We start from the raw sequence: 17,455 nt of genomic DNA, 5'->3' as shown, positions 1-17,455 counted from the left end.
TAATAATACAGATGTTATTTACTCTGAGGTTCAAAGGCTTTCTGCATGAAATGTATGTTATGTACTTCTGAAAAAGTAATGATAAACTCAATTTCATTACTTCTTTTCTTGATAAGAGAAATGATTATTTTTAATTAGGAAAGATGTTCATTATTTTATCAGAAGAACAACTTTATCCTAACTTGCAATAATGAAATTATGCATTTAAGTAGGCTACTGTGTGAGGAAAATGTACAGTCCTAAGAATCTATTGATGGCATTTTTTAAAAAATTACAGAAAACACAGTAACACCATTTACTTCTAAATTTTGCTATTGTCACACCACTCTCCCAAAGGAATTTCAACTAAAAGGTTAATGTTTTATGGGTAAAACGTTTAAATGCGATGACAATTTACTGTAAGTTGAGATGAAAAAATATTTAATCAAAGGCTATAAAAGCTAAAGTTTTTTTAAACTTTTAAAAAAGGTTTAAAATTTAAATTTAAAGCAGTTCATGACATATAACAATTTTTATAACATTATTCATCAATAACCAGTATTTTAATGTCAAAAAGAGAAAACTACTTTCAGAAATGTTTCAGGTTTAAAATAAAGCCAAATATTTTACATTAGTAAGTGAAGCTATTTGCAGGCCTATCACTGTAATATGCACTTATTTGTTGTTTGATCCTTCTGTAGTAAACATTTCAGGAATATTCATGTGTTTTTTTTCTTCAATTTTGACCCTATTCACAGTGAACCAAGATCAGTTTTCAGAGGTAGGATTAGTAGTTATGAGGGACAAGTGTAAGCAAGAGATCCTATGTGCCATTGCTGATAGTAACATCTCATTGCTCAGATCCAAGTTGGCTTCTCCAATCCAGCTCTATCAGAACTAGAGGAGGCATTTAGATACCTATCTAACGCTTGTTTCTCTTAAATAGTTCTAAGGTCAGAAGAAAGAGGGGTAGATTTAGCTAACATCTCAAAAACCCATCAGATATTGATGGACAACTTACATTTGAGTTTAATACTTACTGGATTAATAACTCATGGGCTAACTATTCCAGTGGTGATTTAATTACAGAAACAATGTCCTACACAAAATGGCAAATGGTACTAAAGAGATATGAATGTGTCTTAGTACCACTATTTTTCCCATGCTAGAGGCATTAGGAAGGTATGGGGAGAATGACATTCACAGAGAACGTGCAGGAAGGAACTGCAATGTGTAAAGGCACAGAGCTGTAAAGTTTCAGTAATTGTGAGAAAAGTGGCTGAAGTTAGTCTGGAAAACAATAGTAGTAGAAAGGGAGGCCAAGTTCCAACTGTGAATGGGACTAAAGTCTTGTTTGCTAGGCTAAAGAGTCTGGATTTTATTCTAGAGACAACAAGAAATTAAGAGATTAGTACAGGTAAGTGACATGACCAATAGATTTTTGTTGTTGATGCTGATATTATAGGAAAAAAAATTCCAATAATGGGAAAAGGGTGACCTAGATTGGTAGCACAGAGAACTCCTTACAGGTTATAGTAATAATCCAGTTGTGACTTGGTCCATAATAGCAATGGAGGATGGAGAAACGAACCTGGATTCTAGACAAATGAGTAGGTATGGAGGTGAGATGAGGCACTAGATAGGATGAGGGAGGAATCAAGGTTGACAAAAGCTAGTTGGGTAATTAGAAAGACTTTAACCTTACTAACAGATCGAGAATACAAGAAAATTAATACGTCTTAGGGAAGGAAGGGAAAATATAAATAATGTTACATCTTCAATGACTGCAAGAATTCCATACAGACCTGTGGAATCACTAGCCTGTGGTCAGTAACTGAAATTGTGGAAAGGGATAAAATTATCCAGAAAGTAGGTAAGTAAGAATTGAAGAGGATGAGGGGAAAAAAAAAAAACCCTGGGAACCAGAAAGAGTTAGATAAAAGAAGAGACAACAAAAGCGACGGAGAAGAAACAATCAAAGGCAGGTGACTTAAGCAAGAGAAGAGTTTCGAGAAATGTGACAAATGCCCAGCAGAGGTTACAAGTAGGATGAGGTTGGAGAGTAGGTCCCTCAATTTGACAATTAGAAATCTGATATTTAAAAAAAATTTATTTAGCTTCTAGACAATACCTGTACTTTTAACAATCTGATGACGATCTTTGAAAACGAAACTCCTCAAATATACAAACATTAAACTTATTTGATTACAAAAAGCAATTCAAGTGTAAACAGGATACTGTAATTTGCCATGGTTACACCTTAACAAATGAAGTCTAACCATCTTCATCTCAGCTGAATTAGATGATAATCCTTTGAATATTGTACACACTATAGTACTAAAAAAGAATGTTCTGTACTTACATCTTACAAATTTTGTTTAATCAGTAAGAATTCGTTAAACAAGGATAGGAATATTCTAATTTCTAATGTCAACAGATAGAAAAGAACCTAGTTTACTATTCTTCCAAGTACAAACAAATGTATTTTATTCTAAGATACTTTTAAGATGGTTTATAAAATATCATAGCAAAAAATTAATTTATGTATCTTTTCTAAAGATTTTGTTTAGAAAATATTTACACTCATGGAAAAGCTGAAAGAAGTGTACACTCATATATCCAACATCTGGATTCAAAATTAAACATCGTACTATATTTATTTCTCACACATTCATCTATCACTGTATCCATTCATGAATCCATCTTATTTTTTTGATGCATTTCAAAATAAGTTGCAGACCTGTGCCTTCACCTCCAAACAGTTCAACATGTAAATCATCAACTATAGTTGAATATTACTTATAGTTCCTTTCTAAAAATAAAATTTACATATGGTGAAAGGTACAAATCTTAAGTCTATCATTCAATGAATTTTGAGAAATATAAATAGTTGACCCTTGAACAACAGGGTTTGAACTGCTTGGGTCCACTCAAACATGAATTTTTTTTTTTTTTTTGGCGGTATGCGGGCCTCTCGCTGTTGTGGCCTCTCGCGTTATGGAGCACAGGCTCCGGACACGCAGGCTCAGCGGCCATGGCTCACGGGCCTAGCCGCTCCATGGCATGTGGGATCTTCCCGGACCGGGGCATGAACCCGTGGCCCCTGCATCGGCAGGGGGACTCTCAACCACTACGCCACCAGGGAAGCCCAAGCACCATTTATTGAACAAACATTCCTTTCTCTAGCTGAATGGTATGATTCCTTTATTAAAAATCAAATAATCAGACAAGTGTGGGTCTCTTTCTTAGTTCTCTATTCCATTTTGTTGTTGTATTTGTCTTTCTTTATGTCAGTAGTATACTAGCTTGATGCTGTAGCTTTATATTGTCTTGAAGTGTAACTCTTCCAATCTTGTTCTTTTTTTTTTCAAATTATTTTGGTTATTCTAGTATGCATATGTTTTCTTTGCCTTTAGGCAAATAACTAGGAATGAAATTGCTGGATCACTGGATAGGCTGTTTGGTTTTATAACAAAGTGTCAGTTCTTCCACAGTCTCACCAACGTCTGGTATAACCAGTCTTGCTAATTTCAGCCATTCTGGTAGGTGTGCCCTGGTATTATTAAAAGTAGACCTTTTAATAAGTCCTTTGAATTTCCACATAAATGGAATACAAAAATGTTAAAAAGGAATTATGATTAGAACAATATTGAATTTATAGAATTCATGATATATCTATTGATGTTTTAGCAAGTCTTCTTTAATTTTTCTTAGCAATGGCTTGTATTTCATGTTGTTCAATCTATTCCTACATATTTTATGTTTTTTGATACTATTGTAAATGAAATTGCTTTTTAAATTTCTTTTTCCAATTGTTTGCTTCTAGTGTGTCTGTGTGTGTGTGTATATATATATATTTTTTTTTTTTTTTAAATTTTATTTATTTTTGGCTGCATTGGGTCTTTGTAGCTGAGCAGGGGCTTTCTCTAGTTGCAGCAAGCGGGGGCTACTCTTTGTTGCGGTGCGCAGGCTTCTCATTGTGGTGGCTTCTCTTGTTGAGGAGCATGGGCTCCATGTGCGTGGGCTTCAGTAGTTGTAGCATGTGGGCTCAGTAGTTGGGGCACGCAGGCCCTAAAGCATGCGGGCTTCAGTAGTTGCGGTGCATGGGCTCAGTAGTTTCAGTGTGTGGCCTCTAGGGTGTGCAGGCTTCAGTAGTTGTGGTGCACGGGCTCAGCAGTCATGGCTCGCGGGCTCTAGAGCGCAGGCTCAGTGGTTGTGGCGCACAGGCTTAGTTGCTCTGCAGCATGTGGGATCTCAGTTCCCCAACCAGGGATCGAACCCATGTCCCCTGCACTGGCAGGTGGATTCTTAACCACGGCACCACCAGGGAAGTCTGAGCTTCTAGTATATTTCTGTGTAATTATTATAGCCTGTTAAATTTACTTATCAGTGTTAGTGATTGCTTTGTAATCTGAAAATACAGTCTTCCTATGCCTTTCCGATCTTTATACTTATTTTTCCTTTCTTGCCTTAGTTCACGGGCTAGGAGTTCAAATACAATGTTTAATGTAAGTTATGAAAATAGAAATCCTTGCCTGGTTCTCTCCTTTAAAGGGAAAGCATTTGATATTTCATCATTAGGTATAATATTAGCTGTACGTTTTTTCTAGATATTTTTTATCAGATTGAGGAAGTTCTCTTCTACTCCTAATTTGTTTAGACAGAGGGATATCTGCAAAACTATAGAGATACAGAAGTATGGAACTTTCAAAATAATGCAATATGATAGGGAATGGCAAGGCATAAAAAAGTACAAAGATAAATAAGTCTAATCATAAAAAGACATGCTAAGGAATTTGACTTTAGGCTGTTTAAAGTTGCTAGGGGAATTAAAGCAGGTGCATGGTATGATCAAATCTGTATTTTATAAAGATTACTCAGACTCCATGAAGAAACTGAAGATAAATTTGGAAACTATTGTAATTATCAGACACTGGCCTTGGAAATTAAAAAAAAAAGGCAATGATAGGAATAAAACAAAAGTTTTTCTTAAACTGGGCTATCAACACAATACAGTCTTTACGAGAAAAGGTGCCCCATATAAAGTCAACCTCAACTTCAATTGAAGTTTTTAAACCCATTTTTATAAGAATGCCACTATTATTTCTGACTTCTGAACAGAAATAATGTACTGTAGCAAACATCACAGTCAATGGTGAAATGTTAATTTAGAATATTCCCTTGGAGTCAGGGACAACACTGGAAGACAGACAATAAGAGGAAAAAAAAAGAAGTAGAAATTAAAGTCAAAGTCTATAACACAGTGTATGCAATGAATTTCTATCTGTCCTTCAATTTCTATCTGTCCCTCAATTTCTATCTGTCCCTCATTCAAGTGTCATCTCCCCTCTCAGGGATTCCTCACCTCCAACATGGAATTAACTCAAGATCTCTTCTGTACTTACACCAAGAACTGCCTCTCTCTTGCTAATAGCACTTTAATTATCTGTTAATATGTTTGTCTCTCCCAGCAGACTAGACTAGGAATACCTATAAGCAAGAATTATTGCATGAACTCCATATCCCCAGATCCTGGCATATGTATTCACTTAATAATTATTTAATGAATGAGCTAAATAAATGAAAAGATAAAACCTTGGCATATGTAATCACTTTACTGCTGAATGAGTGAGGTAAATAAGTGAAAAGATAAAATCGATCATAGTTATATTTTTTTTGATCTCAACTACTAGAATTAAAGTTAACTAATTTTAAAAAATTAATTAATTAATTAGGCTGTTTTGGGTCTTCATTGCTGTGCACAGGCTTTCCCTAGTTGCGGTGAGTGAGGCTATTATTCGTTACGCTGCGCAGGCTTCTCATTGCAGTGGCTTCTCTTGTTGTGGAACACGGGCTCTAGGAGCATGGGCTTCAGTAGTTGTGGCTCGCGGGCTCTAGAGTGCAGCCTCAGTAGTTGTGGTGCACAGACTTAGCTGCTCTGTGGCATGTGGGATCTTCCTGGACCAGGGCTTGAACCTGTGTCCCCTGCACTGGCAGGCAGACTCTAAGCCACTGCGCCACCAGGCAAGTCCAAAGTTAACTAATTTTTAAAATGTCAAGTATTCTTTCAAACAAAAAGGTACAAGTTATATTTCAAGCAGTTTTAGAAACAATATCAGGTTCCTTGTGCTGCCAGAAAAAAAAGCTGTGTGTGGAGTGGTGGGAGACTTACTTTCTGCAGTTTGCATTATTATTTCATCAAGCTCTTTTTCCAGTTTCTCATAAATGTCTAGCCTTGCCTGATGTTCAGAGTTCTGTGCTTGAAGTTCGGTAATACGTTTCTCAGAAGAGGCTTGGAGACTATAAAATTCTTTAGTTAAAACCTAAGAGTGGAAGAAAAAAAATTGCAAAAGCAGAATTAAATAGGTTGACAGTTAAGACAAAAAAAACATGATACAAAATTTTTTTTTAATGATTTAGACATGAAGTAGCTCAATTAAGATGACTGAGGAGGTAAAATACATTTATTTCTGAGGAAAATAATTTGTTTTTAAATGAAAATTATGAAGCACTTTATTATATAAATTGAAAAAATATTAAAACTTAGTAATAGTTATAGGAGTAACATTAGCATTTGCTTATTAGAATTCAAAAAATTCAATAATGTTATACTCCTCACCTAGGTGGAGGTTATTTATCTGGTGACCACAGGTATTTGAGAAAGGCTTACAGAGCTGTATGTAAAAATTATACACTCATAATGAGTCCTTCAGTTTTTCACCAGAGATTATTTCATTTAGTCTTTTTTAAAATTTATTTATTTATTTATGTCTGCATTGGGTCTTCGCTGCTGTGTGCAGGCTTTCTCTAGTTGCAGTGAGTAGGGGCTACTCTTCGCTGCGGTGCGTGGGCTTCTCACTGCAGTGGCTTCTCTTGTTGCGGAGCACGGGCTTTAGGTGTGCAGGCTTCAGTAGTTGTGGCACATGGGCTCAGTAGTTGTAGCTTGCAGGCTTTAGAGCACAGGCTCAGTAGTTGTGGCACACAGGCTTAGTTGCTCCGTGGCATATGGGATCTTCCCGGACCAGGGTTCGAACCTGTGTCCCCTGCATTGGCAGGCGGATTCTTAACCACTGCGCCACCAGGGAAGTCCTATTTCATTTACTCTTACCATGGTTTTAATAAGATTTTTGGTTTGCTGAACAATCAAAAATCCAAAGCAGCAAATCAAAATGTAAATGTGAAGTGCTACTCGGGGCAGTATCAGAAAATGCCTTTGTATAGAAAGAAAGGCTAAAAAATTATTAAAAAGAGATATAAAAGACATGGAAATTGGAGTTATTTTATGTAAGAACAAAAAATCCTGAATTTTCCTATGGTAACTCATTGAAGGAATCACTAGGGTGACAATAATGAATTCACTAAAACAGGAGACATTTCTAGCAACAAAGGAATGTTCTAATGCTTACATTAAATTCCAACTACCTAGAAAGTTTACTTACTAGTACAGACTAAATTATGGGGTGGTATTACACTTACTTCCTAACACAACATAAGTAATGTAGTATTTCCTGAGAAGCAATAGAATATTATGGTAAGAATATGGTTTGGAGCCAGAAAGATTTGGATTTCAGTCCGGTCTTTGACACTTATTCGTTGTGATCTTAGGTAATTATTCTTTCTATGCCTACCTCAGAATATTGCTGGAAGGATTACGTGACAGGATAAACTCACAGTGCTTAGCAGAGTACCTAGAACATAGTAAAAGTGCTGAAAAATATTATTACCACTGCAGGAAATACAACTATGAGAACTTCGTATTAAATGGTTTGTAAAAATGAGATGTACTGCTTTAATTATTCTGAATTCTCTATTAGTTTCTCTAATGACAAAGTTTACCTTAACAAATGTATGTGATTGTGTGCTTCCTGTGATGGCGAGAAAGATGTGGAAGATCTATTTACAGTTTTTAACAAGCAGAAATTTTGATTTAATATTCTTTTAATCTATTCCATCTCATTTTCTTCAATTATTTCCATCAGAACTCCCCCCCCACCCCAGGGACTTCCCTGGTGGTCCAGTGGTTAAGACTCCGTGCTCCCAGTGCAGAGGGCATGGGTTTGATCCTTGGTTGGGGAACTAAGCTCCCGCATGCTGCACGGTACGGCCAAACAAATAAATAAATTAATTAACCCCCCCTCCCCTAACCCTAGATAAACTAAACATCATTCCCACCCTCCAAATACATTCCTTTGAAGGGCGGAGAAAGAATAACATGGGAATAATATCTGTAGTATGATTTCTAGTGTCCCTGATTGGGTCAGAAAAAGAAAATTCCTGTTTTAGCATTATTCATTCTTGCTGGCTGGAAATGTTTTCTAGAGAATTTATTATAACAAAATCACCGCACGGTTTAACAATCTGGAGCTTTCAGAGAGTTCACTACATTGCGATGTAATTCATTAAGAATCTGGTGGCTGAATTCCTTGTCAAAGAGAGGATCAGTAAGGATAGTGTTAAATGGCAATTCCTACAGCACAACTGATACTTTTCATCTGTACTCCACTTTCTCCAATAAAAATACCACACAAAGAAAAAATGCAGAAATGGATATATAAAGAGATAAAGAATCAAAATGCTGAAGATGAGATATTTCATAAAATACTATCTAAAGAAGAGACTTAAAAGTAGTATTAAATTGAGAGGTACAATTTAAAATTCTCATTCATAACATAGAGAAGAGATTGTAAGAAACTTTTGATTTGGGGTACCTTCCAATACCTCAGTACCCCATGGTAGTGAATTCTCCTTTATTATGGATTTGTCTGAGTGGCTGCTATGAAAAAATTTATTACAGTTTCTGAAAAGCCATTGAAGAACTTGATTCTTGGACGCATGGAAGGCTATTACATTAAAGATTCTTTAGGAAAAAACCAGTCTATGAACATTTGAGTTTAAACACGAATGCAAAAAATAGGTCAACTGCTTTTAGGAATCCATTAAATATCAAGCTTTCACAGTGGATATCTCCTTCCTTTTAGTAATAATACAAAATTATATAAAATTATATAGATAACACATATATAAAATGAATGAAAATACAAAATTATAGGTCAATAATTGCTTTAAAAAGAGACAAAAATATAAAGCCAGTGTTTTGAAAGCTTTTGGCAATTCATAATTATGTAAAAATAAAACAAATTGTTCCCAAGTTATAAATCAATGAGAATACTGGGTAAAAGCCACTGAAAAGTACATAATTATAGCAATCTCTACCTTTCACAAAATTATTTCTCTCTAAATTCATTATAAATAACAATTCTCTAAGATACCTTCTGCTATCAGAAAAATGGATTCAAACAATGGTATTATATTAGCTTTCATCAAACCAGTCACTCACTCATCAAATACTTATTGAACATCCACCATGAGTGAGGCGCTGTGTTAGGCATTGGTGACACAGTAATAAACAAACAGTCCTTGTCCTCTCAAAGATCCTAGTTTAACAAAGGAGAAGCTGTAAAGAAACTCCCCTACAGCTTCAGTTTCATCAACCAAAGTTTTTAGAATCATGATATTTTTTACAAAGTTGTTTTTCCATGTAAGACCTTTACACAAGAGAACACAATAATTATTAGTCACCTGCATCCACAGACCAAGTGGGTAGGTCTATGGGAAAGTGGTTTTCATACCACTTTCCCATAGACCTCCTAAAGTCACAACGTTTAGGAGGTCGTGAAATCAATTTAAACTCCAACCAGCTAAAAATAATAGAATAGAATGGCTTAGAAAATATCAGCACTGTATGTTGTGAAGTACTGGTTAGTGAAATGTTTGTTTCAGTACAGAGAGAGGGGAAGTGCTTCTTTACCTTCCTAAATATAACCCCACCTCCCCATCCCAAACATATCCTTAAGCACAGCCATCCAATGTGAAAAGAAAAAGAAATTGCTAGGAATTATAAAATTAAACCATGAAAAATTTGCAAAAGATGAATACAAAATCAGAGCTAATCTAATCTAAAATGTGTGGGAGAGTTGGCAGTAGCAGATTATGACTGCAGCAATTTCCCAAAGAAGGTACCTGAAGAAGTTTTAAATGCTGAACACTGCTTTGTTTAGAAGTAAGCATCATCTACAATTTTCACTTACGTTTCTTTAAATATGTATTATTTAACATTGTTTTTATGTTTTTCCCTAAGGCTTTATTTTCTGAGACTCTATTTTGTTAGTTTTACTTAACAGAGTACTCTTCAGAAATGATATTTCTGAAAGATTGTTGTAATGAATACTTACATCATTAGCTAATTAATCATGTTAATGATATTTCCATGTTTTTAATTTTTAATGGTATTAGTGCACCTTTCATTCTATGTTTTTAATTTTTATTATTATTTTATTTATTTTTTAAAGATTTTATTGATGTGGACCATTTTTAAAATCTTTATTGAGTTTGTTACAATATTGTTTCTGTTTTACATTTTGGTTTTTTGGCCATGAGGCATGTGGGATCTTAGCTCCCCAACCAGGGATGGAACCCACACCCAGTGCATTGGAAGGCGAAGTCTTAACCACTGGAGCGCCAGGGAAGTCCCATGCTTAGTTGCAGCATGTGGGATCTTCAGTTGCGGCATGTGAGACCTAGTTCCCTGACCAGGGATTGAACCTGGGTCCCCTGCATTGGAAGCATGGAGTCTTAGCATGGACCACGAGGGAAGTTCCTCATTCAGTGTTTTTATTTTTTTAATTTTTTATTATTTTTTAAATAAATTTATTTATTTTTGGCTGAATTGGGTCTTCATTGCTGCACGTGGGCTTTTTCTAGTTGCAGGGAGCGGGGCTACTCTTCATTGCTGTGCACAAGCTTCTCATTGCAGTGGCTTCTCTTGTTGTGGAGCACAGGCTCTAGGCACGCGGGCTTCAGTAGTTGTGGCACATGGACTCAGTAGTTGTGGCTCGCGGGCTTAGTTGCTCCGCGGCATGTGGGATCTTCCTGGACCAGGGCTCAAACCCTGTCCCCTGCATTGGCAGGAGGATTCTTAACCACTGTGCCACCAGGGAAGCCCTCCATTTTCTAGCTAAATGAGATTTCTGATTTAAGGGTACTTTTGCCAGTATTTTAAAAACAACAAACAGACCTATGGCAATTTGCATTCCTTTTCTTAGAAATGGTCCATTCCTTCTTTCCACCTCTTTATCTAAAAGAGGAAGATATGTCCTCTTGATAAGAGATCTCTAAAACTTAAGGACACAGGCTTGTTCTCATACATAACACAAATATTATTTATAAAGCTCAATATGATACAGACCTTGTACTTATGGAGCTTACAGTCTGTGTTAATTTTAAAAGAAAAGCTTGTATATGTACCTCCAATTTTTTCTGATATTTTTCACATTCCAACTGACATTGTGTGAGATTTCTTGCAGTCTCCTCTTGTAGAAGCTGAGCACGCTCACTTTCAAAAGATTTTATTTTACTTTGATGGAGAAATTCTGTTACTTTGCTTTCTGTACTAAGTTGTAGTTCTCTGTACCTGAAAGAAGAAAATTATGAAACACTAAAGAAATCTCGATTTATAGAAACATAAACATTACTTCTACTTTTTTCTATATCCCCATATTATTATGCAGTTAATAACTTTTATTTATTCAGCAAAGGTTTTGTAAATAATTTAGAGAGGCATATGTATGGAAATATGCTAAGTCCAGGAAACAAAACATACCAATTAAACTTCCTCTACTCCTCCCTTCTTTTCATTCCTTCCATCCAAAAATAGTTATTACCTCTCTATGATTATTATTATTTTGTAAGACATTTAAAATAAAAAATGGTAAGAACAAATTTCAGTTATATTGCTTAAAATGACTTAATTTCCATATATTTCATAGGCCTTCTTAAATCTATAGCATTGTTTCCAAACTTGCTATTTCATCTAAGTCTAAATAATATCAGATGGAGAAGAATGGCGTGAAATATGCACATTAACCTGCATCTTCTTGAGATATTTGTAAAATAAATTTTTAAGTTAGTAAATGTATATATCTGAATATTACAAGAAAACACAATGTACAAAGTACAAAGATAAATATAAAACGATAAGCAGTCTATTACAACACAGATAAGAAACATTCTCTTCATTCCATAGGTATAGCTAGTAATGAAAACATTTCCATTTAACATATATTTCACTGCATATTATAGATTTGAAAATGCTTCAAGTTGACTGTGTTCTAACAGAAAGCAAACAAAGACATATTACACCTTTTCAGGGAGCTATTATGAACCCAGTATAATGCTAGATGTTCCTAAAATTCATTTTTTCAAATATTTATTGAGCTAGACACCATGCCAAGCAAATATGTATACAATGGAAGACAAAATAGGTTTTCTTTTTTTTCTTCCCCCTTAAAGAACTTAGTTTTCGGGAGTTCCCTGGTGGTCTAGTGGTTAGGATTAGCGCTTTCAATGCTGTGGCCCAGGGTTCAGTCCCTGTTCCAGGAACTGAGACCCTGGTTGGGGAACTGAGATCCCACAAGCTGCGTGGCGTGGCAAAAAAAAAAAAAAGAACTTAGTTTTCTGGGGAAGAGAGGAAAATATACATGAAAATTCAATAGAATATGGTAAGTGCTTCAATAAGGTAATCCCTAGGTTCAATGGGAACCTACAGGAAGAAGATTTAACTCAGTTTGTGCAGGTGTGTGTTTGTGTGTGCGCAGCAGGCGGAGGTACAGGGTGGAAAGTACTCTCGGAAGTAGAAACAAGAGTATGTGCAGGGCGGGAAGCAGAGAGCATAGTCTGTTTTATTCACAGTATTTCATTTAATCCTTACAAGAGCTCTATTAGGTATTTTGCAGATGAAAAAACAGAGGTTCAGAGATTAATTTCTTTAAACAGGAAGAAGGTGCTGGTAAATTTCAGGTGGGGTCTCAAATTCAGCTATGTTTGAGTCTACAGGAATGATCTTTCCACTATTACACAGTACTCTTAACTGACATTTCTGAGTTCAGATAAACTTTCAAATGTGTTTTAAAGGTCATTTCACTCTTGTAAGTGACAATAACATTCAAAGTATAACCAGAGAAAATAGGCATTTAGATACTTGCTACAGGCTACTTCACTCTTGGTACTCTTATCTTTAGTAAAAGCATCTCACAATCAGATTGGTGGAAGTTCCATTCAAGCATATTGCTACACATTCTTTAATTCATACCAAGGCTTTAAGGTGAATGCAGCTTGTGTCTTTAACTTTCTGGAAAGTCCAGGCATTAATTTTATGTATGTATAAAAGAACAGCTAGGTCATATGGTCACTCCAGTTTTAACTTTTTGAGGAACTGCCAAACTGCTTTTCAATGTGGCTGCACATTCTCACCAGCAATTACGAGGGTGGTAAGTTCTCCACATCCTTATCAAAACTTACCATTGTCTCTTTGATGATAGCCATCATCATGGATGTGAAGTAGTAAAAAATTATTTTACTCAAAAATTTATTAATTCAACAATTTACTGACATGAAAATGCCCTGTACTCCCTGGGGTAAATTGTCTTATAAATGCATAAAACGTATGTGAAATCCATACCTATTTGTATGTTAAACTGTGAGACACACTAGACTTCATTACTGAAATATATTCTTGATAAGTCATTTGGAATGTGCTATTTATCTTTAAAAGAATTTGTTTCGAAAAAATTAAACAGCAAAGTTTGCCTTTTTCTGGATTCAGGACATTGTGGTTAATTCTGAGGTCAATGCTAACTCCAAACAGGAAATGAAAGACTTAGCTTTTAGATTTCACCTGCTCTTCTTATTCGTTATATGACACTTGAAAGTTACTTTTAGCACTATTATTCTTCCCCTATACTGAACAGTTAAGTAGTTATCTCCTAGAAATTTGAGGATACTAAGTTTAATAAAATGACACTTCTATGAACCAAATGATAATTCTTTTTAACCAGATATACTTATTTTTTATTTTTTTATACAGCAGGTTCTTATTAGTTATCTATTTTATACATATTAGTGTATATACGTCAATCCCAATCTCCCAATTCATACCACCACCACCCCCACCTCAAATGATAATTCTAAAGGACTCATCTATTCTCATGTTGCTTACACACTAAAAGAAAATCTGCCTCAAATCATTCTGACTTTGTAATAATAGTTACTCTTCTAATTTAAGTTGAACTGTGAAAATGCTGAGGAAACATTAGAGCTGCAAAAGCAGTTCCAGAGTGAGGAACAGATGACAAGGGTACAGGCTGACAATCTCAGGTAACTTCCTCCTACTTGTTTTGCTAATATAACCTGTCACATTTTACTTTGTTGACTCAGACTTCTCATTTTATCCTCTTAATGTGAACATCTTATTTGAACTAAGTCAATATTATTCACATGTTAACAAGTTTATGTTTGATATCCTAACCTAGTAACCTTAAGAGGTCACATTTCTTACAAAGTTAAAGTATAATCAGAATCTCCAACTATTGTTAGCCCAGGCCCCCAACGTGACTAGATGAGTCTTTATGCTAGCTGGGTTTTTAGTTTTCATACGACTTTTTCATAAATCACATACTACTTTAAAAATAGTAATATAAGGACCTAGAATGAACTGTTTTTGCTCTCAAGGAATATTCACTGCAACGTACTTTGGGCTGGACAAACAAGGAGAATTTTACCTGTTAAAAGGTGAAAATCAGCAATTAGACAGGAAACAACAGAGATGTTAACCCATGAGAAATGCTCTCAGCTATGGTGAATTAAACTCCAAGCAGCATGGCATATTCTGCAGTGCTGAGAAATAACTGCAGGAGAGACATCAACATGGAATTCTGTTCTCAGAAATGGGAGAGCTCACTTGAACAAAAGCACCAGATAAAACACTAAATAACAACAGGTTTTCATAACAATATTTACATCAGCAGTCTTTACATATATATGATGGTGAAAAGTTTGCTCATTACACTCTGATGTATTAAGCCAAGCAATGCTTGTTTATTCCAATCTCTATCAACAGGATTATCACTGGTACGAAAGTCAAAGACTCCTATAATTATTCATTTTAGTTTTTATTGCAATGAGAAACAACAACTGATCTTTGAATTTTATCCACAAAATGTTCATGGCTTCTCCAATATTAAAACTGGATATGGGACTTCCCTGGCAGTCCAGTGGTTAAGACTCCACGCTTCCGCTGTAGGGGTCACGGGTTCGATCCCTGGTCGGGGAACTAAGATCCTGCATCCTGCGTGCAGCGTGGCATGGCCAAAATAAATAAATAAAATTAAAAAAAAAATAAAAAATAAAACTGGATATTTATTCTGAACCCAATTATCTAATCTCATTTCCTAGATAGACTTTCTAAGGCAAAATACCCCCAAATATTATATTAAGTGGTAAGGCTCCTATAATCACCAGGACCAGTAAGTGGTCCTTCCATTAAGATTTTCTGAGAGCTGGTCCAGTTTAGAAGTAAGGCAGTGAAGCAGCTGAGACAAGGCATTTGTCTATGTTCAGGAGAACAACTATAGATAGATAAAGAGCACAGGAAATAACACCTGCACAAGGAAGATTGGTAAAAGAAGTTAAGCAAAGTAACAGTATTTCCAGTTACAGGAAAGGGTTCAGGGAAGGATTTTAGTAGTTAGGCATCAGTTAGATTAAGTTTTGAAAGGGACTCTGGGTCAATATAGAGAAAATACTTGTGGGGTTTAAAAGAATACATGGGAGCAGGTAGTCATGGCTGGACCACTAAATCCTTTGTGTTGGGGAGGATAATTTAATTCTAAATTCGACAAGCAACTGGCGCATACGCTGCTGATAAACTTTCTACGTGTATTAAAAAAAAAAATTGCTTTTAAACAGAGATGGGCCTGAGATTCCAGATAGGGATTTCGCTGTGGGAAACTGGAGTTGACAAGGGCAGAAGCTGCCATCTCTAAGCAACTGAGAATCAATCTTGCCTACCTGAGTGGGACACTGATCCCATTTTATTCTGGTGTTTCGGGCTCCTCTTTGTCCTTTTATTTTATTTTTTGCGGTACACGGGCCTTTCACTGTTGTGGCCTCTCACGTTGTGGAGCACAGGCTCCGGACGCGCAGGCTCAGCGGCCATGGCTCAGGGGCCCAGCTGCTCTGCGGCATGTGGGATCCTCCCGGACGGGGGCACGAACCCGTGTCCCCTGCATCGGCAGGCGGACTCTCAACCATTGCGCCACCAGGGAAGCCCTCTCCTTATTCTTTTAATAAGGCTTCATTGAGTTGATGTTCAATTCCCTTTGAATTATTCATTTTAACTAATCCACACCTTAACTACTCTTTGTCCCTGCTATTTGTAATTCTCAGGGGATAAAACTCATCTCCATTCTATTTACAGAGAATTTCGGTTGTGTTTCTGAACCTGTTCTACATGTATTACTAGCCCTGTACCACATGCTGAAAATGCTTCTGGATGAGTCACTGAGTGATAGTTAACCAAACCCTAAGATCCACTTATGCCAATTAAGAATTGAGGGGGGAAAAAGAAAACAGGACACAAAAACCTGTTTGTTTGGATTTTCTGCTTCTATGAACTGAGGAAAAGCTAATCATCTTAGGTTAAAGATACTAAACTACTGATTTTTCAATTATCCCTAAATATTTTTTTTACTCTCAATAGTATCTATCTGTATATCTATATTTATAGACCCATATCTAATCTTATATTAACTGGTATTCTATCAAATATATATTTAAAGCATAATGAGTATGAAGTACAAGACACTTAATACTTTTTACAAAAGTACACTTTTTATTTCCTCTTTCATATCTGCTGTTTTATATAGGACTAACTTTCCATTAACCAGAATATTTCTTTCTTTCTTTTTTTTTTCTTGTTTTTCTTTTCTTTTATTCTTTTTTTTTTTTGTGGCCATGCTGCACAGCATGAGGGATCTTAGTTCCTCCACCAGGGATCGAATCCATACCCCCTGCAATGGAAGCGTGGAGTCTTAACCACTGGAACACCAGGGAAGTCCCAACCAGAATATTTCATTCCTCAACATCTAATTCATTTAAAAATATTTATTGTGCACCTAAATGTGCCAGGTACTATTAGATACCAGAGAAACACAAATAGCATCACTACTCTTTAAGGATCTCACATTGTAATGATGAAAAGGCAAACAAAAGTTGGGTGATAAGCTAATAAATTCTAATAATAATAATAGAGTGAGGGTAGAGAGAATGATAGAGATATTAGTGGTGGTGTTATGTTAAAGACGTTGGGCAGGGAAGGCATCGCTCTGTTAGAAGGTGATATTTGAGCAAAGGATTTAATAAAATCTATATTTTAAAACTAAAATAAATGATTAATAAAAAATAGTTACTGGCCATGTAAAGATTATATGTATTATATAAGATTTATATAATAAAGACTTTTTCATTTTAAAGAGATACAATGTTAAAAATATGAAGGCAATAGGAGTCCTTCACACTGATTTGAAACTTGGTATCTTAAACCAGTAGTTAAAATTACCTACCCAAACTATACTAATGGATT

General features: G+C 35.6%; 1 protein-coding gene across 1 annotated transcript in view; it reads right to left on the bottom strand.

The window, feature by feature from the left end:
• The window catches only part of PIBF1 (progesterone immunomodulatory binding factor 1), a 199,467-nt gene that overhangs the window by 63,643 nt on the left and 118,369 nt on the right, over window positions 1–17,455 (bottom strand). Inside the window, exons 10-11 of the mRNA XM_065895935.1 lie at window positions 11,284–11,449; window positions 6,152–6,302 (exon numbers count right to left, since the gene is read on the bottom strand). Coding sequence (XP_065752007.1) covers window positions 6,152–6,302; window positions 11,284–11,449 — 317 coding nt within the window. The remainder of the gene's footprint in view (window positions 1–6,151; window positions 6,303–11,283; window positions 11,450–17,455) is intronic.

The sequence above is a fragment of the Phocoena phocoena genome, chromosome 18 (assembly GCF_963924675.1).
Source record: "Phocoena phocoena chromosome 18, mPhoPho1.1, whole genome shotgun sequence".
NCBI lineage: Eukaryota > Metazoa > Chordata > Mammalia > Artiodactyla > Phocoenidae > Phocoena > Phocoena phocoena.
Note: the sequence above shows the minus strand (reverse complement) of the source record. Positions and strands in the feature narration are given on the sequence as shown.